Source organism: Sciurus carolinensis, chromosome 11 (assembly GCF_902686445.1).
Source record: "Sciurus carolinensis chromosome 11, mSciCar1.2, whole genome shotgun sequence".
NCBI classification, from domain to species: Eukaryota; Metazoa; Chordata; class Mammalia; order Rodentia; family Sciuridae; genus Sciurus; species Sciurus carolinensis.
In genome coordinates, this window is record NC_062223.1 from 80,541,835 (window position 1) to 80,568,867 (window position 27,033).

Here is a 27,033-nt window from a genome sequence, read left to right on the forward strand (position 1 = left end):
GAATTACTAGAGTAAACATTCCATAATTACAAATCTAAATTTAGTGTTTTAGTCAGCTTTTCATACTATGGCCAAAAGAATAACTTAAAGGAGGAAAAATTTATTTTGGCTTATGATTTCAGAGGTTCAGTCCATGGTAGACCAACTCCATAGCTCTTGGCCCAAGGTGAGGCAGAACATCATGGCAGAAGAATGTGATGGAGGAAAGCAGCTCAGATCATGACAGTCAGGAAGCAGAGAGAACTCTACTCCCCAGGGACAAATATAAACCCAAAGGCACACCCACAGTGACCTACCTCCTCCAGTCACACCTACCTGTCTATAGCTATGATTCATTAATTCAATTCAAGCAATTCCACTGATTAGGCCACAACTCTCATAATCTAATCATTTCACATCTGAACATTCTTGCATTGTCTCACACATGAGCTTTCAGGGGACACCTCATATCCAAACCATAAAAGGCAGTAACCAAAATATCATCAGAGAATTCAAAATAACATCAGTTAATTTCTGGGCAATTAATAAGTGCCATGAACTACACTCATCTGCCTAGTCCTCTCAACTATCCTATCAATGAAGAATTCCCATTTTATAGATGAGGAAATTAAGTCCTTTGTCTAAGGTCACATAGCAAGTAAATGGTAGTACTAAAAAAATCAAATCCTGGCCTATTTCACTCCTCGACTCATGTGCTCTGTGTGGATCATTTCCATAGCCTCCTAGCAAGGCTGTCCATGGTCCTTATTTTTCATCTTCCTCACAATCATTTCTCATGCTGGGCATGGTGGTATATGCCTGTAATCCCAGTGGCTTGGGAGGTTCAGGCAGGAGAATTCCAAGTTCAAAGTCAGCCTCAGCAACTTAGTAAGTCCCTAAGAACTGACTGAGGCCTGTCTCAGAATAAAATTAAAAGTGGGGCTGTAGATGTAGCTCAGATGGTCGAGTGTGCTTGCCTTGCAGGCACAAGGCCCTGGGTTCAATACTCAGCACCACACACACAAAACAGACAAATAAACAAACAAATAAAGGACTGGGGACGTGGCTCTGTGCTACCAAAACACACAAACAAAAAAAAATATTCCTCATATGGCTGCTACAGAGATTTTGTTTTGTTTTGTTTTGTTGTTTATTTGTTTTGGTACTAGGAATAAACCCAGGGGTACTTTACCACTGAGCTACATCCCCAGTTGTTTTTATTTATTTTTATTTAAAAAATTTTTTAATTTATAAAAAATTTTCAGTTGTAGATGGACACAATACCTTTATTTTGTTTACTTATGTGGTGCTGAGGACTGAACCCAGTGCCCCATGCATGCAAGGCAAGCGCTCTACCACAAGGCCATGACCCCAGTTCTCCCAGTCCTTTTTAAATTTTCATTTTGAGACAGAGTCTCACTAAGTTGCTTAGGGCCTCACTAAATGGCTAAGACTGGCCTCGCCAACTTGTGATCCTTCTGCCTCAGCTTCCTGAGGTGCTGGGATTATGGGCATGTGCTACCACATCCAGTGACCTTTTTATTTTTTATTGGAGACAGGGTCTCATTAAGTTTTGAGGGCCTTGCTAAGTTTCTGAGGCTGTCCTTGAACTTGCGACCCTCCTGCCTCAGCTTCCTGAGTCACTAGGATTACAGATGTGTGCCCCTGCACCTGGCTTAGAGAAATGTTTATAAAATATAACTCTGATCATGCCTCTTCCAATTTAGAAAATTTTCTCCTTTCCTTTTGGATAAAGTTCAAACGCCTTAGCACGGTTTTAAATACAAGGTCTTTCATGATCTGGTTCCTGACTCTCTCCAGCCTTGTGACTTGCCCCTTCAAATGAACCTGACAGTTCCTACAGATCCTTTCTAAAATAACCTTATAGATGTTTATGGAAGTATTACAGATGTTTATATAAGATGTTTTATTTATTTTCCTAGCAAATAAGAGTTACTATTTACTAAGCCTGTTTATTCCCTAGACACCATGTTAGGTGTTTTATATTACATACATTATTTCGCTTACTCTTCACTTTTTACAATAAGTAAATTATTCTTTTACGTAAAGAAAGCTAAAGATTATGAAAGTTAGGTAACTTTATAGCAAAGCTAGTGGAAGAGCTGGGATAGAAACTTAAACCTGACTCTTATATGTTCAACTCTTATAATGAAGGAAGTCAGTAAATGTTTATTAAATTAATAATAGCTCTCTATCTTCTTCATCTTACAAATATCTGTAATTCACACTAGTCCAGGATAAAAAAAATATAGAAGCATATAATGTCACAGACAACTGAAATTTTAAAACTGTGTACCTACCTGCATGAGATCTTGAAGACTCTCAACAAAAGAAATCTCTGCTTCTACCATATAAAACTCTGCCAGGTGTCTCCGGCTCTGAGAATTCTCAGCTCGGAATGTTGGACCAAAGGTAAACACTTGAGTAAAAGCTCTGCAATTCAAGACAAAGAGCATGAAAATAGATTCACATGATTAATTTTAAATATTTAAAATATTCTGTGAGCTCTTAAAAGAAAAAATATTCCTGCCTCTGTCATGTCCACAAACCCACACATATTAGCTCTCTACTTCTCTAATGGGTGATAATAATAGTTTCATTAAAATGTTACATTTATAGAAACCATTTTATCCCAAAGGAATTTGCAACTGCTTTACAAACCCTATGGTTTTCTAAATATAGAAATATAACCACTTCTGGGTGCACTCTACTGCAGCTGCCTTAAACAGCAGGCAACTACATTTCACAGCAATCAAGATCAAAGTAAAGGAAAAATACCACCACCCAAGAAACCACACAGAGAATTCAAGATGGTAACACAGAAAATGAGAATTTCATGTGGATAAGGTGTGCTAATTTATTTTTTAAATACACGAAAAAAGAAATGTCAGATATGCACAGCAATTTACCTTATCCCAAGTCTATCTGAGTCCTTCACAACCACTCATGTATTCCAATAGATGCTGAAATCTGACCTTTTAAACTTGGAGGTAAGGGCAGATTTTGAAGAACTGTCTATCTCCTGGCTTTCAAAAAAGACTACAGCTCAAGTATCCAAATGGAAAACAAAACGAAACAAAACAAACCTTATTTTTAAATGGCTTCAAAGAAGTGGACACACATCTACATTCTTGAACACTTGAGTGTCCCTCATATTTAACAGGGCAAAAAACTGAGGTCTGATCAAGGATCTATGAAATAATGAATATTTCTTGAGGACTTAATCATAAATTTTGGTTTTGCAAAAAGTAAGAGATTTGGGAATCCTTAGCTATTATCTTGAACATTCTTTATATGTTCATCATTAGGTAAGTAACACTAAGATCAGTAAGCAGTGCAGAAAACAGATGTTTTAAAAATATATATAGAACTGGGGTTGTAGCTCAGTGGTAGAGCGCTTGCCTAGCACATTGAGGCACTGGGTTTGATCCTCAGCGCCACATAAAAATAAATTAAAAAAAAGTATTGTATCCATTTACTGCTAAATATATTTAATATATATATAAATATTTTTAATACTTTTAATATATATAAACTAGTATATATGTGTATATATACTAGTTTTATTTTGGGATACTGTGGGAAATGAAATAGTAAAATAATTAAAGCAATAACTAAGAGATTTTTTTCTTCTTTCAAAAGTTCATTTCAGTTGGTAAGAGGCTTAGTAATTATGTTTGGTTCTACAGTCACCTTCATGAGATCATAATCAGTTAACCTGATTATGAGAAAGCTGAGAATCTTAGCTTTCGATGGAAAAATAAACAGTAGGAACTCAGAAAATATTATTATAGTTAACTTTTCTTCCAAGCTTCAGACACGACTTGCTTATTAGAATGCTCCTAAAAAGACTGAACCTATCTTGTACAAAATGAAAACATTTGCCCCACTTCTAAAAACAAAATAATGAGCAATTCTGCTTTTCTGTTTACCTTTCCTCCAGTGCTGTTAACCTCAGTTAATCTACTGAGTCATCCAGGCCAGACCTTACAACCTCCACTGTCCACATGTCCCATATATTGATTACAAAATTCAATTGTTTACACCTTGAAAATTCTCTTAAAGCTAGTCACTCTTATCTCCACAGCTGCTGCTGGTAGTAAACCCTTGCCTTTTGTTTAAAAAATAAACAGCTTTTTGACTGGTGTCTACCACCTGTCTTTCTTTAGTCTAAACTACTATGAGTTTTCAAGCTCAAATCTGATTATGTAAAAAAGAAAAAAAAATCTGATTATGTCAGCCCTAAATTTAAAAATCTTCAATGATTACCCACTGCCACAAGGATAAAATTCAAACTCCTGACTTCAACTCGAGTTTTCCTCACGTAGCCTCTTTCCTCCAGCTACTCTGAAGTCATTCTCCTCACCTAGCATGTTCCTGCATCTTTAGGACCTGCACAGGCCATTTCTCATCTTGTTCTCCCTGCCCCTTGCTCATCTTGCTGTATTTTATTTTATTTTATTTTATTTATTTTTTGTACCAGATGTTGAACCCAGGGTGCTTAACCACTGAGCCATATCCCTAGCCCTTTTTACTTTTTATTTTGAGACAGGATCTTGCTAAGTTGCTTAGGGTCTTGCTAAATTGCTGAGGCTGGCTTTAACTTGTGATCCTCCTGCCTCAGCCTCCTGAGTCACTGGGATTACAGGCATGCACCACCCACTATGCTCATCTCATTCTAAATGGCAAATTTCCATCCAACCTTTAGGACTCAGCTTGAATGTCATTTCTTCTTTGAAACCTTACCATGTACCCCAAATTTATTATTTCCTCCTGTATATAACTTAGTTCATATATTTATCATATAGATATGTATGAAATGTAATTATATTTTAAAATATCTTTCTTTCCCCAATAAACTATGAAATTTTCCAGAACAGGAATCATGTTTTATTCATGTTTGCATCTCCAGTGCCTAGATAAAACAGGTGCTCATGCTGAATGAATGAGTAACTAATGATGATGACGGGCTTCCTCAGTCATCAGCTGGAAAAGCACAACATCCTCACAAACAGCAATATTACAAATATAGAAAAACATGCAGATACACCTTACTGGAGCTGTCAGTACCTAAAATGGGAACCTAAAATAGGTCAAATAATTCAATTTGTCCCAAACAGTAAAAACAAAGTTACATGGCTCTTGCTTTCCAATCTGTGACTATGACATCTCTAAGTAGGCTGGCAATAATATATCAAAATTTAAAGCATGGTATTTATTGTTGGTATTGCATTGTAAGAAATGGTATATACAAATGTTAACATTAAAGTGCCGAAGTTTTCTAGGGCATAAATACATATGTGGCATAGTGGAAATTTACTTTGGAGGCTCTGAAATACAAGGTAGGCTAATGGGACTGTTATTCAAGAGTGCTGTTTGTATTAAGGCACTGGGCACAAAGAACATTGTGATTTCTAAAAAGAACTCCACATTCAAAGCACAAGGGTATCTGCTTCTCACATGGCAATTCTATGTTGGTTGCTCCAGAATGAGTAGCAACAGGAATTTTAAAAAATTTAACAATGGTTCCCTAGATATACTGAGCAAGTTCTCTAGTACAAAATGTAGAAGAGGATTATGAGTTTTTACTTTAATTATAGTAAATAGCAGGCTCTGACTGAGGTACTCAAGAGCTAAGTAACCTTTTTATCATTTATTTCTTTTTATTTCATTTATTTATTTTGGCACCAGGGATTGAACCCAGGGGCACTTAACCACTGAGTCACAACCCCATCCCTTTATGTATTTTATTTATAGACGGGGTCTTGCTAAATTGCTTAGGGCCTCACTAAGCTGCTAAGGTTGGCTCTGAACTCGTGATCCCCTGCCTCAGCCTCAGGAGCTGCTGGGATTACAAGTGTGTGCCCCCATGCCTGTCCTCTTTTTACTGCTGAATTAAGTAACACCGTAACTGAGTAAGAACTGATGACCACAGTGCTTCTTTTGGACTAACAGAAAGAAGAAATGAGCTGGAAGGTATGTTGGATAATTGCCTAATTCAGCATCCAGTCTTTAAGCAGAGGAATGTTTAAACCATTCAATAAAGATCACCCTACATCAGCATCAAGCATACTATTATAAAAGTAGTGATAGTAATAATGAGAGTTAACCCCTTCATAGTTGATTCCATAAAGTATTATTACTATATCTATTTTCTGAAGTGAGAAACTTTTGATTCACAGAGGTTAAGAAGTTTTCCAAAAAATAACAGAGCCATAGTTTGGTTAAGTGGACAAGGCAGATTCAAATGCAGATCTATTCAGTTCCTTAGCCCATTTATTGATTAGGTTATGTTGTTTCTGGTGTTAAGAACTAAACAGACATTTCATAGAAGAAATATAATCGATCAACAAATATATGAAAAAGTGTTCATCATCTCTAGCGATTAGAAAAATGCAAATCAAAACTACTCTAAGATTTTATCTCATTCCAGTCAGAATGGCAATTATCAAGAATACAAGCAACAACAGGTGTTGGCGAGGATGTGGGGAAAAGGTACACTCATGCATTGCTGGTGGGATTGCAAATTGGTGCAACCACTATGGAAAACAGTATGGAGATTCCTCAGAACACTTAGAATGGATCCACCATTTGACCCAGTTATCCCACTCCTCAGTTTATACCCAAAGGACTTAAAATCAGCATACTACAGTGATGTAGCCACGTCAATGTTTAAAGCAGCTCAATTCACAATAGCTGAACTATGGAACAAAACTAGATGCCCTTCAACAGATGAATGAATAAAGATAATGTGTGATACATATACACAATGGAATACTCCTCGGGCTTAAAGAAGAATGAAATTATGGCATTTGCAGGTAAATGGATGGAGCTGGAGAATATGCTAAGTGAAATAAGCCAAACCCAAGAAACCAAAGGTAGAATGTTTTCTCTGATGAGTGGATGCTGATCCATAATGGGGGTGGGGGAATGAAGGGACTTTGGGTTGTGCAGAGGGGAGGGGAGAGGAGGGGAGGGGAGGGGAGGGGGGTGTGAGGATGGGAAGAACAGTGGAATGAGATGGATATTATTACTCTGCATACATGCTTAATCACACTACTGGTGTGACTGTACCATGTTCAGCCAGAGGAAGGAGAAGTGGTATTCCACTAGTGTATAATGTGTCTAAATGCATTCTACTGTCATGTATAACTAATTAGAACAAATAAAAAAAAATGCAGATCTACTGCAGAACTTATAGTTTTGATTAAGACACTAACAAATGATGCTTATAACTAAACATTTAAAAACTCAGAAAATGAGGTGCTGGGGTTGTGGCTTATGTGAGAGGCACTGGGTTCAATCCTCAGCACCACAAAAAAAAAAATAAATAAAATAAAGTTATAAAAAATACAAATAAAAAAAACCCTGTACTTAAAAAACAAAAACAAAAACAAAAAAACTCAGAAAATTAGAAGGAAAATTTCATAGTACATTCCCCCTTCTCAAAGATAACTAAGGTATGTAGTTTGGTGTATTTCTCTGTTTTTTGAATAGTTCTGCTTTATGTGTTAAAATCGTAACTCTCTAAGATGTGTTGTCTTCATGAAAATAATGAGAATGATAGATTCTCATCACTATTTTGTAACTTTTAGCAAGTCACTTAGTCTTTCTAGTATTTAAATTTCTATAGAGATGGGGGATGGGATGACTTGGCATTGACCTCTGGTATCTTCTGTAATAATTTTGTTTCTAGGTCCATAGACAACCACTCCTGTTTTAATTTATGCAGATTTATTCTTTGTTCTGTCTTCTACAGACATGAGAACCATTTGTAGAAAGGCATATACCCACATTTAAAATAAAATCTGAGAACAAGGCTATTTCTAAAATAAGATACAAAGCCAGGTGGAAGGCCAGTACTGCTTTGAGAAGAGACCAGCAGAAAAAGAAAACACTCAGCATTGAAAACCATTCTTGTGCCAAATAACAGAGAGAAGAAAGCTATATAAGGAAAGACCATGAGCTTGGCGTCAAAGTTTAAGATAACAAAAGTACATTCAATACACATTAATCAAGAAAGCTACAAAAATGGCTTTTTGAAAAATAAAAAATAAAATTACAGAAAGTTCTATAAAAGTCACCTTCTTACACATGTGCAATTTTATATGAAGCCCTTGAGTTGGCAAGTGAATTATTTTAAAATGGTCACTGGTTGCTTGGCCATTTATTCCTTCTGAACCTGAAATTTAAGAGCTAAACTTTATATTTTGAAAGAACGGAGGAATTGCTATTCTTTTTTGTTTTAATTTTAATTTATTTTTATTGTAAACAAATGGGATACATGTTGTTTCTGTTTGTACATGGCGTAAAGGCATACCATTTGTGTAATCATACATTTACATAGGGTAATGATGTTTGATTCATTCTGTTATTTTTTCCTTCCGCCCACCCCTCCCACCCCTCTTTTCCCTCTATGGAATTGCTATTTTTTAGCTGGGGAAGAACTTACTTGGCATAAGACCAATCAGCAACTTTTCCCATACCCCCAACATCTGTATTACTTCTTTACTGTCATGTCGATAAACATTCAATGAACTGAAAGAACTCATGGCCTTAAGTCAACAGTCTTTTCAAAGTGATACTATAGGTACCAGCCCTATAGTGTTAGGGCCCCATTCTTAAGACTGTACTTAACCTTGGCCCCATAAAGGCATGATCTTCAAATATATATCACACTGGGGGTTAGGACATTAACAGGAATTTTAGGGGGACACAATTCAGAACATAACGAAGAATGAAAGTTTTTTGTGTATGCAGTTTTTTTCTGGGAGTGATAAAAATGTTCTGAAACTAGATAATGGTGTTGGCTGCACAATGTCACTAACAGTAAATTTTGCGTGATGTGTATTTTACCAAAATATATTCTAAAAAATGTTACTGGGGCTGGGGAGATAGCTCAGTTGGTAGAGTGCTTGCCTTGCGTGCACAAGGCCCTGGGTTTGATCCCCAGCACCGCAAAAGAAAAAAAAAAAAGGATTACTGAGATTAATTGTCCATCAGGTACTTTATAGATGTTTTATTTCATTCTTTCTATCCAATAAGGGATATGATTTCACTCCATTTTACAACTGAAAAAATTAAGGCTTATGTAAGTTGGTAAATGTCCCAGAGCATGACACTACACTTGACTTTAACAAAACCAGTCTGACTCCGTGGCCTAGCTTCTGCACTGCTGCATGTATAGACTTTCAAAAACTAGCATAGATGATCAATGGCCTCACACTCCCCCACAATACCACCATGTTTTCCATAGAGAAGTTTGGTACTTTTAATGTCACTGTTGTCTGGGTGAGTTTTGCCTCTGTACAACATAGTTATTCCATTTGGTGGCTGTTTCTGGCTTGCCTTTCTTCCACCATCAGTTCCTTGTTATCTCCATAGCTTCCATTTCCTATGCCTTACAACTGTTTTCTGTCTTATACTTAGTTCTATGTATATACCTTCTTACGGGAAAGGAAGAGTCATTTATTTATGGGCACAGATGGTCAGTAAGGATACATTTTCATTCCATTTTAGGATATAAGAAAATGGTAACACATTTGATGTACTTACTTTTTAGTTCTTTTTGGCAATGGCTACTTTTGCTCAGGCTCACAGGTTTACCAACAAAGGCTTCTCTTGTGGTATGCTTCTCCCCCCAACTTCCCTTCCTCTAGCTACTTTCAGGTCCAGGGCTATCTTAGAGCTTAGAAGTTTGGAACTGGGTAAAAGAAGACTTTGTTGTAATGCTTAGATGGTCTATAGTAGCAATTCTTAAACTTTAGCATATATTAGAATCACCTGAGGTTTGGCTGGGTGTGGTGGAGCACCCCTGTAATCTCAGCTACTTAAGAGATTGAAGCAGGAGAATCCCAAATTCAAGGTCAGCTTTTTGAGACCCTGTCTCAAAAAATAAAAAGGGATGGGGATGTGGTTCAGTGGTTAAGCACCCCTGGGTTCAATTCAGTACTAGGGGAGGGAGAGGAGAGAATCATCTGAGGTTTGTTAAAACACAGCTTGCTAAAGTCCTATCCCCAGAACTTCTGCCTCAATAGGTCTAGGGTAGTCTTAAGGGTTCACATTTTTTCAATTCCCACATAACACTGATATTGCTGGCTCTCAAGGACAACACTTTTAGGACCTTGTAGAGTGTTTTTCAACATATGGCATTTTAAAAAACAAATCCTGATGCCCATTCACACCCCTAGACTAACTAAATCTGATTTTCTTGGAAGCTGAGCTGATGCACCTATATTTTTTAAAAATCTGCTGGAGTCAGGCACAGTGGTGCACACCTGTAATTCCAGTGACTCAAGAGGTTAGCAAATCTGAAGTCAGCCTCAGCAACTTAGCAAGACCCTGTATAAAAATAAAAACTGCTGGAGTAGTAAAGCACCCCAGGGTTCACTCCTAGTATCCTCTCTCAAAAAAAAAAAAAAAAAAAAAAAGCTCCTGGGACATTATAATGCCCAGAGTTGAAAAACAATGATCTAGATATTCTATTTGACAATAATTGAAAGTAAAAGATACAAATAATCAATACAAAGGTGTTACTTCATAACAGTGATAAGAGTGGTATCATTTGAATAAGGCCTAAAGACTATGAGCAAAACTAACATTTTCTAATATTCTTGACAGACTCCAAATCAAATAGATTGGCTTATGAACACAAAAGCACAAAGGGACTATTGCAGTCTAGAAATAGGCAAACTGCTTTTAAATAAGTATTTAGCCTACAGAAATAAAGCATGAAAAGTCCTATTCATTTTCCTTGAATTGGAGAAGGAAAAGGAAAAGGAATGAAAGAGGAAGACAGGAAGAGAAAAGAGGAGGCAGGAATGGGAAGAAGGAGGGCAAAAGAGGGGTGAAAAGAAGACAACTAGGACAGTGGTTATGTGGCACAAGCAACAGAGAGATGTTCCTTGGGAGCCTGCACTAACTCTTCTATGTACCAAGTGACATGCACAGGAATTTCAGAGTTGCACTGTATATACTAGCAGAACACTTTGGGAAAGACATTCATCAGTAATAAAATAGCTAAATAATCTGTGGCACAGAGACTCAAAAGACTACTCTACATTAGTGAAAATGCATAGATTATATACAACACAGATATAATTTAGGAACATAATGAAACAACAAGCATGTTGTAAAGACTATAATGGTAAATGAATAAAATAAGTTACCAAAGAAAACAGTGATTCCATTTATGTAAAATTCAAAAACCTGCAAATTAAATGTACTGGTCATAGATATAAACATATGTGACAAACCTATAGGGAAAACTAAAGTAATGATTTAATGCAAAACTGAGCATAGGGGCTAGTTCTCAGGGGAGGGAAAGGGATTGGATTAGGAAAATATATACAGGGCACTAAGGAAATGAAACATTCTGAGGGGGCCTGATGTTGAATACTAATATCTTACCTCTGTATCTATTTTAAAAGTTTAATTTTGTGTTCACATAATATATAGACACCAAAAACAAGTCAGAATGAATAAGTTAATGGAATGCAAAAGAGTAAAATGACAAAACTGTAAAAAAAAAAAGTAAAGGGCAGGCATTGGTATCAGTGCCCAAAGCACCTGCCAGGCCACTATTCAATTCTTCAAACTTCCTAACTTTCTCCTATCCTGTCTGTCCATTTGATTTAATTCAACAAGTATTAACACACATAAGGAACTTAGGCCTGACCAATATGTTTACTATGATAAGAGCAACAGAAACCACTAAAATGCATGTGACATAGGTGCCTTTAACACTTTACCAAGACCAACTAGATCTGCAGTGTTCTATATGGCAGCTCCTAGCCACCTATGGCTATCTAAATTTAGTTAGAATTGAATCATTTAATTAAGTTCCTTGAAATATGACAGTCACACTTCCATACTGGACAGTGCGATACAGTGCAGTTCCATCATTGTGGTTAAGGTCTACTGCCCAGCACTGGAATAGAGTGTTGAAATCTCAACAAATGCAGAAGATAATCAACTAAAGGAAAATGTGTGTCAGATGGAATGAGATTAATGGAGTACAGAGGTGATGGGTAGAGATTCTGAATGTGCTCCAGGGTCTAGTCATATATATCTGATTTTTCCCCTAGTCACTGCTCTGCTATGCCAGACCTCTTTGGCTTTTTCCCCCTCTCCTATCTGTGCTTTACAGAACTCATGTTCTACTTTTCTTGTGTGTTTATAAGCACAGCTTCTCTCTTCTGATAAGATGGCTTTCTTTCAGAAAGGTATTGATGCATACCTAAGAAATATTCAGTAAATGACATTTGCAGTTTTCATTAATTTTCCATCAATATGCATAAAAATTCTCAGTATTAGACTTTTCCAAGCTGTTAACTCATCCCTGGGCAAACCAAGAGCCATCTTATTCATCATCTCTGAAGATGATAGTGGACCCACCACTCTCCAGTGATTCTGGTTCCCCTGAGAAGGAACATTCAAGATGGATGTATGATGAAATGGATAGTCTTCTGATTTGGTTTTACTTATAAATATGGCTTCAAATGATACAAAGAAATAGTAAATGCTGTATGAATACTCTTAATGATATGAATCATGGTGTGATCTATACTAAGGGGTTTAATGATATGAATCATGGTGTGATCTATACTAAGACTTTGGGTTTAGTTATTCTTTTGGTTGTATCCCAAGTTACACCTGACCCTCCACAGCTATATATGAAATATCAATGTTATAAAATCAAATACATATTTTGGCTAAAAGAATTATGAAAGAAAATTTGAGAAAACTCTTTGTACAGTAGTCCCTAAAGTACTGTCTGCCTAGAATTCAATTTTTTTTTTTTTTTTTTTGGTGCTGGGGATCGAACCCAGGTCCTTGTGCTTACAAAGCAAGCACTCTACCGACTGAGCTATCTCCCCAGACTAGAATTCAAATTTTTATTGAACGTCATTACACAGTATCCTAAGATAGAATCAGGAGAAAAGCCAAGAATAACTATCCAGTTGAAGAAACTAAGTAAAAGTCACTAATAAATGTTCCTGAAACAAACAAACAGGTTTTTGTCATAATTCACATGCTAAACCTGTCTCTTAAATGTGAATTAAGGCTTGCTAGGGTTTTGCACATTCTCCAAATTGTAAAGATTTATGTGACACACATCTGTTTATCTGTCCCATGCACCTGTTTCAAGTGGCAAAACATCAGTTTTATTTGGGGGGGGGTGTGTATCATGGAAGTTACAGTGTGTGGGATGACATCAAAAGAAAATATAATGTTAATATCAACTAATATAGGTGACTAAACTTATATGTTATCAGATTTTACTGGTGAGAGAGAAGAAAAAAAAAAAAAACAGGACTGTTTCCTCATTAGCAATTTCTTCTAAAGGAGCAAAGATGAAGTATCCTTTTATATTAAAAAGTCTGTTATTTGTAATATTTCTTACAGAATGTCTACTAGACCCTACAAGACATTTCTATTAAGTAGTTCACTAAAACAAACACAACACTGGTGAAGGTAGAAATTTAATTTATTCCTATTCATCATATTTAGGGGGAACATAGGTCTTGGTTTGCCCAGGACAAACCTATTTTATGACAAGTGCCCCAGAATGTTATTAGTCCTCCCTTTCACTCTTTAAACTCTTCCACTGCTGATGGGCGTGTAAGAATATAATTACTTTAGAAGACTGGAAGTTTCTTATGAAGTTAAGCATTAAATTTACCACATAGCTCAGCAATTCCTAGGTGTTAAACTGGGAGAATATAAAAGCATATGTACTCACAAAGACTTGTGTCTGAATATTCAATTTTAATCACAATATTCCCAAACTAGAAACAACCAAATATTATCAAAATATGAAGGGGGAGAAAGGATTCTGGAAAGATCATGGAATAGAAAGCACTAGGGATCTATCTACTTAGACAACAGCAATGGCAGAATCTGCCTGGAGTTACTGTTTTGGAATTCTGGTATCTATTGAAGGTGAAAGGCTAGGATAATAAAATGGTCAATTTCCATCACTTTTAGCTTTTAGCACAGTAGCAGCTACCCATTCCCCACTCCCAGCCCTGAGGCAGGCAGTTGTGCAAGTGTTCCTGCAACAGAGGCTTGTAGGAGCCAGGATAGGCAAAAAGAATTCTGTCCTTCAAATACTGGGGATCTGGGCTTGGATTCCAGATTGCCGGTTTGGATCACAGAGATACAAAGAGGCAGGCAGCCACTTTGTTGTACCTTCTTCAAATGCTGCAAGTCTCTCTTCTGACATGACTTCCAGGGGATTTAAAGGACCAGTTTCTTTTCTCTTCCTTTCATTTTTCTCTTTTTGAATTTTGGGAGCCAGATATTAAAGACTATTTAAAAAACAACTTCATTTCTGGAAAAATTTAGAAAGTGTTCATGCCTGTTCAGACAAATGTCCAGGTCTGGGAAGACTAAGGTCACCGATCCTTGGCACAGAAATAGTCTATAACAATAACAGCAACAATAAAAAGAGGAAACCCTGCCAAGTGTGGTGGTGCACGACTACTCCTAGCCACTCAGGAGGTTGAGGCAGGAGGATTACAAGTTTGAAACCAATCTCAGCAACTAAGTGTGACTATCTCAAAATAAAAAATTAAAAGGGCTAGGGATCTAGTTCAATGGAAGATTGCTTGCCTAGCCTGTGTGAGGCCCTGGGTTTAATCCCCAGAACAGGGGCGGGGGGCGGGGGGAAGCAAATCACACAGCAGATCTACTTTAAAAAAGACTGAAGTAAAAGAAGTTATGACAATATTAATAAGGAGATAGGAAAACTAAAAAGAAAGCAAAAGGAAATTCTGGAGACCATGAGTACAACAGCTGAAATGAAAACTTTCTTACAGGGATTCAAAGGCCAGATTTGAGGAGGCAAAAGAGTGAGTCAGCAAAATTGAAGATAGGATAATGAAAATGATGGAAAGAAAAAAAAAAGCAAAAGAGAACAGAACCTATATCACTTGTGGGATGCCATGATGTGTGGGTTGGGAATCCCAGAAGGAGTGGGGGGACAGTAAGAATATATGAAAGAAATAATGGCTGAAATTTCCCAAATTTGATTATAAAGACTTGACTATAAACATTCAAGAAGCCTAACACACTCCAACTAAGATAAACTTACAAAGCCCCAGACCCACAGTGAGGTGGAATGAGACAGACATCATTACCCTATGTACACGTAAGATTACACGAACGGTGTGAATCTACATTGTGTACAACTATAGAAATGAAAAGTTATACCCCATTTGTGTACAATGAATCAAAATGCGGTCTGTAAAAATTAAAAAAGAAAGACCCACAGTGAGATACATTATAATTAAACTTTCAAAAGCCAAAGACAAAGAGAGAATGTTGCATACAAGGGACGGTCATTAAGATTATCTGCAGATTGCTCATCAGAAGTTTTAGAAGCTACAAGGCAGTGGGCCAATATACTTAGTTCTAAAAGAAAACTGTCAATCAAGAATTTTATATCTGGCAGAACCTTCAAAGAGTGAGAAGAATTTAAAACATTCCCAGACAAACAAAAAGTAGAAGAGTTTGTTACCATTTGATCTGCCCTATAAAGAAATACTCAAGGAAGTCCCATAGTGAAATGAAACTAGACATTAATCTGAAGCTGTATGAAGAAATAAATATCTCAATGAGGGTAAACATGGGTAGTAACAGTTTGTAATTGCATTTCTTTTGTTTTCTACATGATTTAAGAGACAAGCATATTAAAACAAAATTAATAGTCTAAAAGCTAGTATTATTATAACTTTCATTTATAAGTTTACATTTTATTTTCTACATAATTTAAGAGGTGAGTGTGTCTTAAATAATCACTACTTTATGGTTTAGAGACTCCATGTATAAGATATAACAACAACCAAAAACATGGGGTGAGAGCTGTAATAGGAGCAGAGTTTCTATGTGTTATAAAATTAGATTTATATATATTTTTTAGGATATTAAATGTAATCCCTATGGTAACCACAATGAAAACAGTCATAGAAAAAATACATAAAAGCAAACATGAAAGGAACTTGAATATTTCACTATTTTTTTTTTTTTTTTTGGTGGTGCTGGGGATTGAACCTAGGACCTTTTTCATGCTAGGCAAGCACTCTACCAACTGAGCTATATCCCCAGTCCCTGAATATTTCACTATTAAAAAAAAAAAAAAAAACCTTTAAACACTAAGGAAGATGTAATGCATAAAATAAGGGACAAAAATTCTTTAGGGTATGCTAAAAAACAATATTACAATGATAGAAGTGCCTATTTATCAGCAATTACTTTAAATATGAATGGATTAAACTGTTTAATCAAGTAAAAAATTGGCAGAATGGATTTTTAATTATAAGGGTACATCCCAATAAAATCATTCTAAGTTGAAAACATCATATGTAGAAAATGCATTTACTATACCTAACCTACTGAACATCACAGTTTGGCCTAGCCTACCTTAAATATGCTCAGACTACTTATTTTAGCCTATGACTGGGTACAATAATCTAACACAAAGTCTATTTTTATAAGAAAGTGCCGAATATCTTATAATTTATTAAATACCTGTATTCAGAAAATGGTGGCAACACAGTACACTGTAGAGCATCAGTTGTTTACCCTTTGATCACATGGCTGATTGGGAGTTAGAGCTCATTGGTGCTGCCTAGCACCACGAGCAAGCAATGCCTGCACACTGCTAGCCCAAGAAAAGATCAGAATTCAATATTCAAAGTACAATTTCTACTGAATGTGCATTGTTTTTGCACCATCATCAAGGTGAAAAACCATAAGCAAACAAGTCAGGGACTATCTGTAAATGCTGTCTACAAGAAACTCACTTTAGTTGCAAAGATACCAACAGCCTGAAAGTGAAAGAATGGAAAAAATTTCCATAGAAATAGTACCCAAAAGGGAGATGGGGGTAGCTATGCTTATATCAAACAAAATATATTTTAAATCCAAAAGGATTACAAGAGTGATGGGCTGTGTAAGTATGTATATTTTGAGGACATTATTATATTAATAAAATGTTCAATACAGAAAGAAGATATAACTATTATAAACATTTACACACATAATGATGGCCCATCAAGATATATAAAGCATAAACTGACAGAACTGAAGAGAGACTGACCATAACAATTGGAGACTTCAATTCCCTTTCTTAATAATTCAATGCCCTTTCTTTAGAATAGCTAGACAGAAGAAACAGGATTTAATACAACAAACCAACCAGATGTAACAAACATCCACAGAGCACTCTTGAAATACTTGAAATTTTTTCATATGTGTATGTGTTACCTACTCAGACAAATTAATGTATATTCACTGGCTTCTTTTGTGTGGTGGTAAATGGCATTACACTGTGAATCTACCTGATGGCACTGAATTGTACACTTAAAATGGTGATTGTTTACTATAAAAATGCAAAAAATAAAGTGAATGGTTAACAAATTATGATATTATCCCATTCAGTGGGATAATATTCAGTAAAAAAGGGGAACCAACCTGCTGGATAAATGTCAAAAGTATTATACTGAGTGAAAGAATCCAGATACAAAAAGAATAAATACTGCATGATTACATTTATATAAAATTCTAGAAAAGGAAAATCTAATCTAGGCTGAGGGAAAGCAGACCAGTGATGGTTTAAGTCAGGGGTGTAGGAGGAAGACTGACTCCAAAGGAGGAGGAGAGAATTGTTTAGGGTGATAGAAATAATTCTGTATCTTGTTCATGGCAGCGATTAAAAGGTTTGTAAATCTATAAAAATTTACTGAACTTTAAATTTAAAATGGGTTCATTTTGATTGTATATAAAGTACACCTCAATAAAGCTGATTAATAAGAAACAACAAGAACAGTTTATTGGGCCTGGGGAGATAGCTCAGCTGGTAGAGTGCTTGCCTTCTAAGCACAAGGCCCTGAGTTCGATCCCCAGTACCGCAAAAAAAAAAAAAAAAAAAAAAAAAAGAACAGTTTATTTATACACTGGTTTTTCCTGTTATTTAATTACATAAATTCTAATTTTGTTCCAATTATAACATAAAAGATGAGGTGTCAGGCCCCAGGAGCACAACAATGATCTCCTTTGAAAACCAAAAAAAATCCAGAATACAGTGACACCTCATTCCCAACATATCTGACCAGCTCTTAAAGCAGATTATGCCCTAATCTGCTTTTAGTTCTTAGTTTAACTCTGACTTGGTCTTCAAACTCTCACAGGTATCTGATTGCTGTGTCCTCACCCCTTCCTTCATTCCAGGCTTTGGTTTGGTTAAACTTTTGGAGGGGTCCTGAACCCTGGCTGGCTTAACCTTTGCTTTGTGTCAACTCGAGTTGTTAACTGTCGTAAAACAACTTGAGTCTCACCTATCAGTCATTTCCTCCTGGTCGGTCACACCACCTTAGCCTCTCTCTTTAGCTGGTTCTTTGTAATCACCCTGGTTTTCCAGGTTCCAGGAGTCATCACTACCATCATCACTCTGCCAACACGTCACTGCACCTAACATCACCACCCACGCTGTAATAAAACACTTTACATGATGCCCAATTTTAACAATGACTCTGTAGCGTGGTCACTATAATTTATTTTTATAGATTAGAAAGTAGAGACTCAGACATTAAGCTTATAAAACTAGGAGATAAAGAAACCAGAATTCCAATTTAAGTCTCTCTGACTGCATTCAAGTCAACTAACAACCATTTTTTTGGTCAAGATCAGTACTTTTGGACAGGGATAACATTATCTTAATAGCTACTTAACTGTCACAACAGCACAAGTTTTAACCCTCCCAATGCCCATCAATGGGAATGTCCAACGTTTTTAACGTCCTTCTTGGTGTCCAACACAGTTATACACCATTTGGCTGAAGACTGAAATTACTGCTGAGTAAATGAGTAGCCACAGTTATTTTTAGCAGAAGAAAACAGGCTAGAAAAAAAATGTCAAAATGACAAAAATTGTCTTCTCAATCTGACCTAAATTCTGTAAATAGGCAACAGATTTTTTTCTTTCTCCTAAAAAGTAACTAAAACTACCTGAGCAAAACAGAACTTGGACAAGATTAAGTAGTAATTAAAAGAAGTAACAACATTAGCTTTGCTTTTTATATCTTCAATCACTGTCCACATTGGTCTAATTGCTAAGGATTAATTTTATGTCTCACTATAGTAACCTGCATCTGCTTCCAGACAGCACCAACCAGCACTGCATTTCATGCACAACGAATTCTATGAGTTTTGTTTCTATCATTACTCAAAGGACTGACTGGGAATTAAAAACAAATACACAGAAGCCTCACATAAAACCTGCTTATTTTAAAAGGCACTCACTCCTTTAGATGTATTTTTTTTCTGCTCAACCAGATCTCAGTGTGCTGGATAACAGAAAAATGGAGCTACTCTCCCAGGCACTTGAAGCATAGAGAAGGAAGGTGAGTATTCCCATTCACAAAGGGATTCCCTTATAGAAATGGGTAAAGCACTCAGTGTCTAGACTTCCAAAGGCAGTATGCAGATATTTTAGAGTTAACACATTAGCCAGAGACACTAAATCATCATGCAAATAGTGTACAACCTAACTAGTAACAAAAGAGAGGAAAATAAAACTATTCAAGATAGTGAAAATTAAGTTAAAATAGCAAATTAAGCACAGATATTTATATTCACTCCTTCCTGGGACAGCCTTAAATAATGACAATAAAAAAATTTAAAGGAAGAAACAGCGGACAAGGGATCTCCACAAATTTTTGAAGGACAACAAACAGATGATTGAGTGATAAGCAATGTAGCAAAGTATGGGAGCTGTTATCTGGAATACAGTGAGTATGCTGCAGCAGAAGGGAAGTGACCTGCACACAGAACCCTAGTGACACTAGGGTGGGGGAACTGGGGATTTAGTGAAGAGTTTCCACATACAACAGTCAACCCTCCCTTCACCTTTCCCACCAGAATGACTGTAAACCAGATGTCCCCACCAACCAGAGAACAGTCTTTCTATAAAGCAGGGGTTCTCATAATTAGCATCAAATCTAGAGGGATTATTAAGACACAGATTGCTGGGTCCCATTCCCAGTATTTCTGATTCAGTAGTGTTTGCCAGGGCCTGGGGAAATAAGGGAATGAAAAGTGACAGCTCATACGTAAGGGTCATGAAAATGTTGTAAAGTTAGATGACCGTGATGATTCCACAACTTTGTGAACACAGCAAATACTACTGAACTGTATACTTTTAAAGGGTGAATTTTATGGTATGTGAATTATATCTCAAGAAAATTATTCTTGAAGAAATCATTTACTTGTCTGCGCACAAGGCTCTCACAAAAGTACCAAATACATTTCAACACCTATCAAGTCATGTCTCCCATCTGTTGTCCCTATGACAAACACACCCAGAATCTTAAATTATTTCCTTAAGTTATGATGTCCAGATCCATCATTATCCAGGCAGTTTTCCTAAAGTCAGGATACAAAGTCCCAAGTTTTTCATATAAAGGTTAATGAAAGAGTCTATGTATTTCAGAGTTGATAAGGGAACAGGACAGAGAAGTTACACAGTTTTCTAGCTTTTGACTTCTTGGTTAAGAAGAATTTACAGTCTAAATATAATTTATTCAAAGCTAATGAACCTCACATGACATAAAGATACCAAAAGACATTCCAGAGCCAAAACAGATAACTTGTAGTAGGATTTTATTTCATGAAGTGCTCTATAATAATGGGGACAGAATTAACTGAACTTCTTTTGTTCTAAGCATACAAAAGCAACTAGCATCTACGTCAAATTTAACAGCCAGTGGTCATAAAATATGACTTCAAAAATGCACTTTCATACAATCATTCTACTGATAATGTTTCTTTAAATTCAATTCAAGTTGAACACAGTGAAATTCCCTTGCCACATGCTTTTGCCCTTACGTCGACCTTCTTTATAATGGCTATGGCCCTTCTAATTTCTTATTTAATGTCCACCTTCCTCATTCTGATCTATATGGTCATGAAGGCTAGGATAATATCTGTCTTGTTCATCTCTATATCCCAGCACCTAGCCTAGTGCTTGGCACACAGTTGGTTTTCAATAAATGCTGAATTGAATTGAGATTGATTTTTCAGCCCTGAATCAGGCAACATAATACTAATAAAACAGAGACAAAGAGGAACAAGATACAGTTAGCAGAATTTAGTTTAATGGAAAGATAATCTTATTAACAGGTAATTTCAAGATTTTTGACACAGTTGATAGAAACCCTTTTCCAATAGATATTTAAATTTTTATTCTGTATTTATAGTTATAAAATCAAATAAGACAGTTCCTATATTCGAAAGCTGTAAGTCTAAGCTAGAGAAATAAATCAATGATTCCACTGAAATAAAATAGGTAAGCAAAAAGCAACATGGGTATATAGATGGGCATTAAACAAGAAAGAGGAGGTGGTGGTGATGGAGTACTGGATGAAATCATTTTTAAGTTGAGTTTGCACTGAAGAGTGGGAGTTAAGCTCGTCAAAAGCATGGGGAAAGGACACTCAAGGCATCAGATGAACGTATGCAAAGGAGCACACACGTGTGAAAAAGGGTGATGTGCTTAGAATATTACAAGCAGTTTAAGACAGCTGGAGCAAAGGGAAGTGGAAGTGAGTGACTGTGGAAACAGAACAATTTGGAATGATTTCCATATAATCTGGTTTGACAAAACTGGAAGGATGGTAGTGCCATTTCCCAAGACAGAGAATTCAGAAGGAAAAACAGATTTAGACACTATGATAATGAATTTCATTTTGAATGAGTTGAATTTGAGGAGCTTGTACAACCATCAATTGAAAAAAATTTTAAAAGTTAACACTTCAATTTATAATTTGATAGTTGGGCAAAGAGTCCACGTTAGAGATATGAATTTCATAATACTGCTCTTTGATCAACACTTTTTTTTTTTTTTTTTTTGTCATGCTGGGGATTGAACCCAGGGCCTTGTGCATGCAAGGCAAGCACTCTACCAACTGAGCCATATCCCCAGCCTGACCAACACCTTATAGTTGTCCAGGTTTTCACTTTAGCACTTCCACACCAACAATTCATGAAGACGTCCAATTCTTTAAGTGTACCCTTTGTTCCAGCATCACCCTGTACCCCCACCGCTTCCTCACCATTACCATAACCTTCAGAACCTATCTACTTCCAATAAATTCACTTAGCAACACGCAACCCGTTTAACCCAAACATCTGCATTCTTTGTACCTGAACTTGAGCAAGCTAACAATGCCTGCAAAAAGCCTCTGCCCTTGCTAATCAATCTGCCTGAAATACTCACCCTCTGGTTATATTATGCAAAAAATAATATTGGCAAGGTAAAAATGAATGAAGTTTCTGGGTCACTCATATTAACATCTCTTAATTCACATATCTATCTAAGTAGGGTAAATTTTTAACATAAATAATACATTAAAAGAAGAAATTTCTGTGTTTCAAGGTCCCCCTATCAGGAGATCAGCATAAAGAAGCTTCAGGATTATTCATACACAATCAAGAAACAATACTGTAATTAAAGATCTAAGTCTCATGGCAATAGCATTTTCATGAAACAGGAAAAGGAGTGATTAACTCATTCTTAACTCTCAGAGTGAGTTCAACCTTATAGTAGAAACAGAAAAATCTGAAGAATGAGAATTCATGCTTCATGAATCCAATTTAACAATATTTAAACTGAGTATCTACTACTTACTAGGAATTATGAGGACAGAGAACTAAGAAAGAGGTTGTTGAGGGATTTACAATCTATGAGAAAATCATATATGAAAAAAACTCCAAATTGGCCAAACACTAAAAACAAAAGGGATTTTTTTTTTTCTTTAGGACATGAAATAGGTGAGAATATTAAGAAAGCAGAAAGAAAAATAATTTCTATTAGGAAAAAAAGAACAGAGGGTGTCAAGAAGGCATATTTCAGCTGAGCCTTTAAGAATATGCAGACATGGAAAGAGCGGCCTAATGCCGCAAAGCATTAGAACAGAGATGTGCATGAAAATGTATGGCATGAATCACGATAAAAGGTATTGAAAATCAAATAAGTGTAAATGAACAACTTTCAGATAAGCATCTAAGTACCAAGTGGGTGAAGAATGAGAAAGAGACAGGAACAGATTGGAAGCCAGCTGGATATCCGTATGAAAATACCTCAGTTTAACTGAGGTTCACATGTCAATATTCTTACCACAGCCATCTAACAGGATAGAGCACCCTAGGTATGAATGTTTCATGGCTTCTGAGTTCAGTATCTGAATTGATGGAAAAACCCAAGGGAATGAGTTGAGAATTGCTCATACCAATTACAAACCACCTAATTAATCAAAAGTGAGTGGAATCAGCCCAAAGCCCAAGCTAATTTCTTCCCAAAAGAAACAGTTTATTTCTGATTAGAAAGTGGCAAATGCTAATTTTCCAAATTTGGAAAAGACAAGCTTAAGGAAGGAAACAAAAATTAGCATATGAGGCCACTTTTTACAAGTTGAATATTGGTGTACATTCATACTACCTTTTCCCTCTACACATATACATGATTTTTAAAATTGGAATCATAACAACTTTTTTAAAAATATGCTATAAAGCTTTATCAATTACCATTTTTTTTTCTTTTTTTGATACCAGGGATTGAATCCAGGGGTGCTCAACCCTAAGCCAAATTTCCAACTCCCTATTAAAAAAAAATTTTATTTTCTAAGAAATTTAAGTTGCTTAGGGCCTTGCTAAGTTGCTGAGGCTGGCTTTGAACTTGGAATCTTCCTGCCTTGGCCTCCAGAGCCACTGGGATTTCAGATATGTGCCACCATGTCCGGCTTTCTTACCAATTTCAAAGGCTGTACAGTAAACCAACATACAGATGAATCATATTCTAACCCTAAGTTTACTGTCATATTCCATTATACCCAACTCTAAAGTTTTGAGTTTCTTTGTTGAGCACTTCAAATTATTTACAAAAATAATATTGTATGACTCACATATTCTTAGAGATTGTATTAGTTTCCTAAGGCTGTCATGACAAATTGGGTGGCTTAAAACAACTGAAATTTATCTTCTCAGCTGTGGAGGACAGAAGTCTGAAATCAAGATGTTGGCAGTCATACTCCCTCTGAAGGTTCCAGGAAAAAATTCTTTCTAGCCTCTTCCTAATTTCAGGTGGTAGCCAGCAATCCTTGGCATCAATCCAATCCCTGCCTACATCTTCATGTGTGGCATTCTTCCCTCTGTGTCTCTGTATCCAAATCTTCCCTTCCTTTCTCTTATAAAGACACTAGTTTTGGATTTAGGGCCCACCCTAATCCTGCATAATCTCCTTTTCATCTACAAAAGCTATATTTTCAAGTAAGACTGCATTCATAAGTTAGGACTTACCCTTTTAAGGGATATAACCCAAGCCACTATAGAGGTCATCTAAAAAATACAGAAATTTCTAGGATTTTAAAAGTAGAATAAATCCCACTGAATCCTTTCATGGAGCTAAGATACATAATGGGTTTTAGCAATGTTATTTTTCTTATTTCTTAAAACATTTTGCTATTTCATGATATTAGGAATGAGTTCATCATTACTCATTAATTGCTCCTAATATGTTAAAATAGTAAAATACAGAAGAATGATGGATGCTCAAGAAGATGCAACAGTGAGATAAATTATTACCACTTCATTGTCTTCAGGTTCCTTACTGTAGTACACAAAATATCATGTCATATTTCAAGAAGGTTTAAGAGAAGTCTGAATATATAATAGTCTTTTTGTAGCTTTCACAGCACAGGTTGAGAATTCAAATCTTTTACTTTTCATTCACAATACCAAAGAGAAAAAATGATAAAGAATAACATTTCAGTTATCAGGCAATCAGAATGTGAATGCAAATAAGACAGCAAGAATCTATTCTCTAATAAAAATGGTAAAATTAGTTGTGTAAGTTAAAACTCACACAAGCCTTTGAATAATGATTACCTAAATGAATTTTCTCAAGAACTGTTAAATGAACACCGTTTTTCAAAGGACAAAAAAATTACCCAGTATTTTCACCCAATTAGTCATTCTCCATCATTTGATAATTTGCAACAAGAACTTGGACCATACCATTTTGACAATGTGAATGCGAGTACCAGAAGTAATAAGGAAGTAGAACTTATTAAATATGTACTTGAGACTCCGGCGGTGGGCCCCGCCCACACAGCCAGCTTCTCCAGGTTCTCGGAACGGAACTGGCCCGCTAGTGAGAGCCTTTCTGAAAGAGCAGGCTCCGAGTCCCGGAGCCCCTGCAGCGCAGCATACTCTGGCAACGAACCAGCGGAGAGCCGCGATCCGCAAACAGCCTCTGGGATTAGGGCAGGGCAGCCAGAGACCTCTTCAGGCGGCTCTGCCCACTCCAGCTGCAGGCTCTCTTCATGGGGCGATCCAAGATGGCAGCCTAGAGGGAGACTGCACCCCCAGTCGCTCCAGAACCCTGGAGTTAAGAAGGGGAGGCATTGAGAGACTCGGACTGAAATAGAGCCACGGGTGAGTCTGCCCACTGGGTAAAGCTTGGCCCGGGTGGCAGGCCCAGATAGAGGTGGCTTATCGGAGCCGGGCAGCGCAGCTAGAGTCATTCACAGGCAGCCCTGCGCACTCCGGCGGTGGGCCCCGCCCACACAGCCAGCTTCTCCAGGTTCTCGGAACGGAACTGGCCCGCTAGTGAGAGCCTTTCCGACCAGAACAAGCTCCGAGTCCCGGAGCCCCTGCAGCGCAGCGTACTCCAGCAACGAACCAGCGGAGAGCTGCGATCCGCAAGCAGCCTCTGGGATTAGGGCAGGGCAGCCAGAGACCTCTTCAGGCGGCTCTGCCCACTCCGGCTGCAGGCTCTCTTCACGGGGCGATCCAAGATGGCGGCCTAGAGGGAGACTGCACCCCCAGTCGCTCCAGAACCCTGGAGTTAAGAAGGGGAGGCATTGAGAGACTCGGACTGAAATAGAGCCACGGGTGAGTCTGCCCACTGGGTAAAGCTCGGCCCAGGTGGCAGGCCCAGATAGAGGTGGCTTATTGGAGCCGGGCAGGGCAGCTAGAGTCTTCCCAAGGTAGCCTTCCACACTCCGGCAGTGGGCTCCTCCCACACGGCCAGCTGCACGGTGCAGGCCCACAGTGAGAGCATTTCCGCACAGAGCCAGTTCCAAACCGTGGAACCAGTAGGGGGCTAGGGGCAGTTTTCTTCGGATGAGCTGCTTTATCAGATTCCTCCAAGACATCAGGCTACTGAAGGCTGGGAGGTGATACACTGGAAATCTACCAGAACACTATAAGCCAGTAGCGGAAAACTGCAATATCTCAGAGTCCCACTGATATATGACCAAGATGAGACAACAAGGGAAGAAAATGTCCCAAACAAACCTAGATACTACATCAATAAAACCCAATGACAGCACTGCAGAAGAAATGTCAGAAAGGGAGTTCAGAATGTACGTAATTAAAACGATCAGGGAAGCTAATGAGGAGATGAAAGAGCAAATGCAGGCATTGAAGGAGGAGATGAAAGAGCAAATGCAGGCATTAAATGATCGCACCAATCAACAGTTAAAAGACCAAATACGGGAAGCAAGAGATCATTTCAATAAAGAGTTAGAGATACTGAAAAAAAACCAAACTGAAATACTTGAAATGAAGGAAACAATAAACCAAGTTAAAAACTCCATAGAAAGCATAACTAATAGGATAGAACACCTGGAAGACAGAACCTCAGACATTGAAGACAAATTATTTAATCTTGAAAGCAAAGTTGGCCAAACAGAAAAGATGGTAAGAAATCATGAACAGAATCTACAAGAATTATGGGATATCATGAAAAGGCCAAATTTAAGAATTATTGGGATTGAGGAAGGCTTAGAGAAACAAACCAAAGGAATGAACAATCTATTCAATGAAATAATAACAGAAAATTTCCCAAATCTGAAGAATGAAATGGAAAACCAGGTACAAGAGGCTTATAGGACTCCAAATATACAAAATTACAACAGACCCACACCAAGGCACATTATTATGAAAATACCTAACATACAAAATAAAGACA

At 37.1% G+C, this 27,033-nt stretch overlaps 1 protein-coding gene across 3 annotated transcripts in view; it reads right to left on the reverse strand.

Moving 5' to 3' along the window:
* Positions 1–27,033, reverse strand: part of Nars2 (asparaginyl-tRNA synthetase 2, mitochondrial) — a 145,649-nt gene that overhangs the window by 49,087 nt on the left and 69,529 nt on the right. For all 3 annotated transcript variants that reach the window (XM_047519267.1, XM_047519266.1, XM_047519268.1), the window contains one exon: positions 2,301–2,433. In XM_047519267.1, coding sequence (XP_047375223.1) covers positions 2,301–2,433 — 133 coding nt within the window. The remainder of the gene's footprint in view (positions 1–2,300; positions 2,434–27,033) is intronic.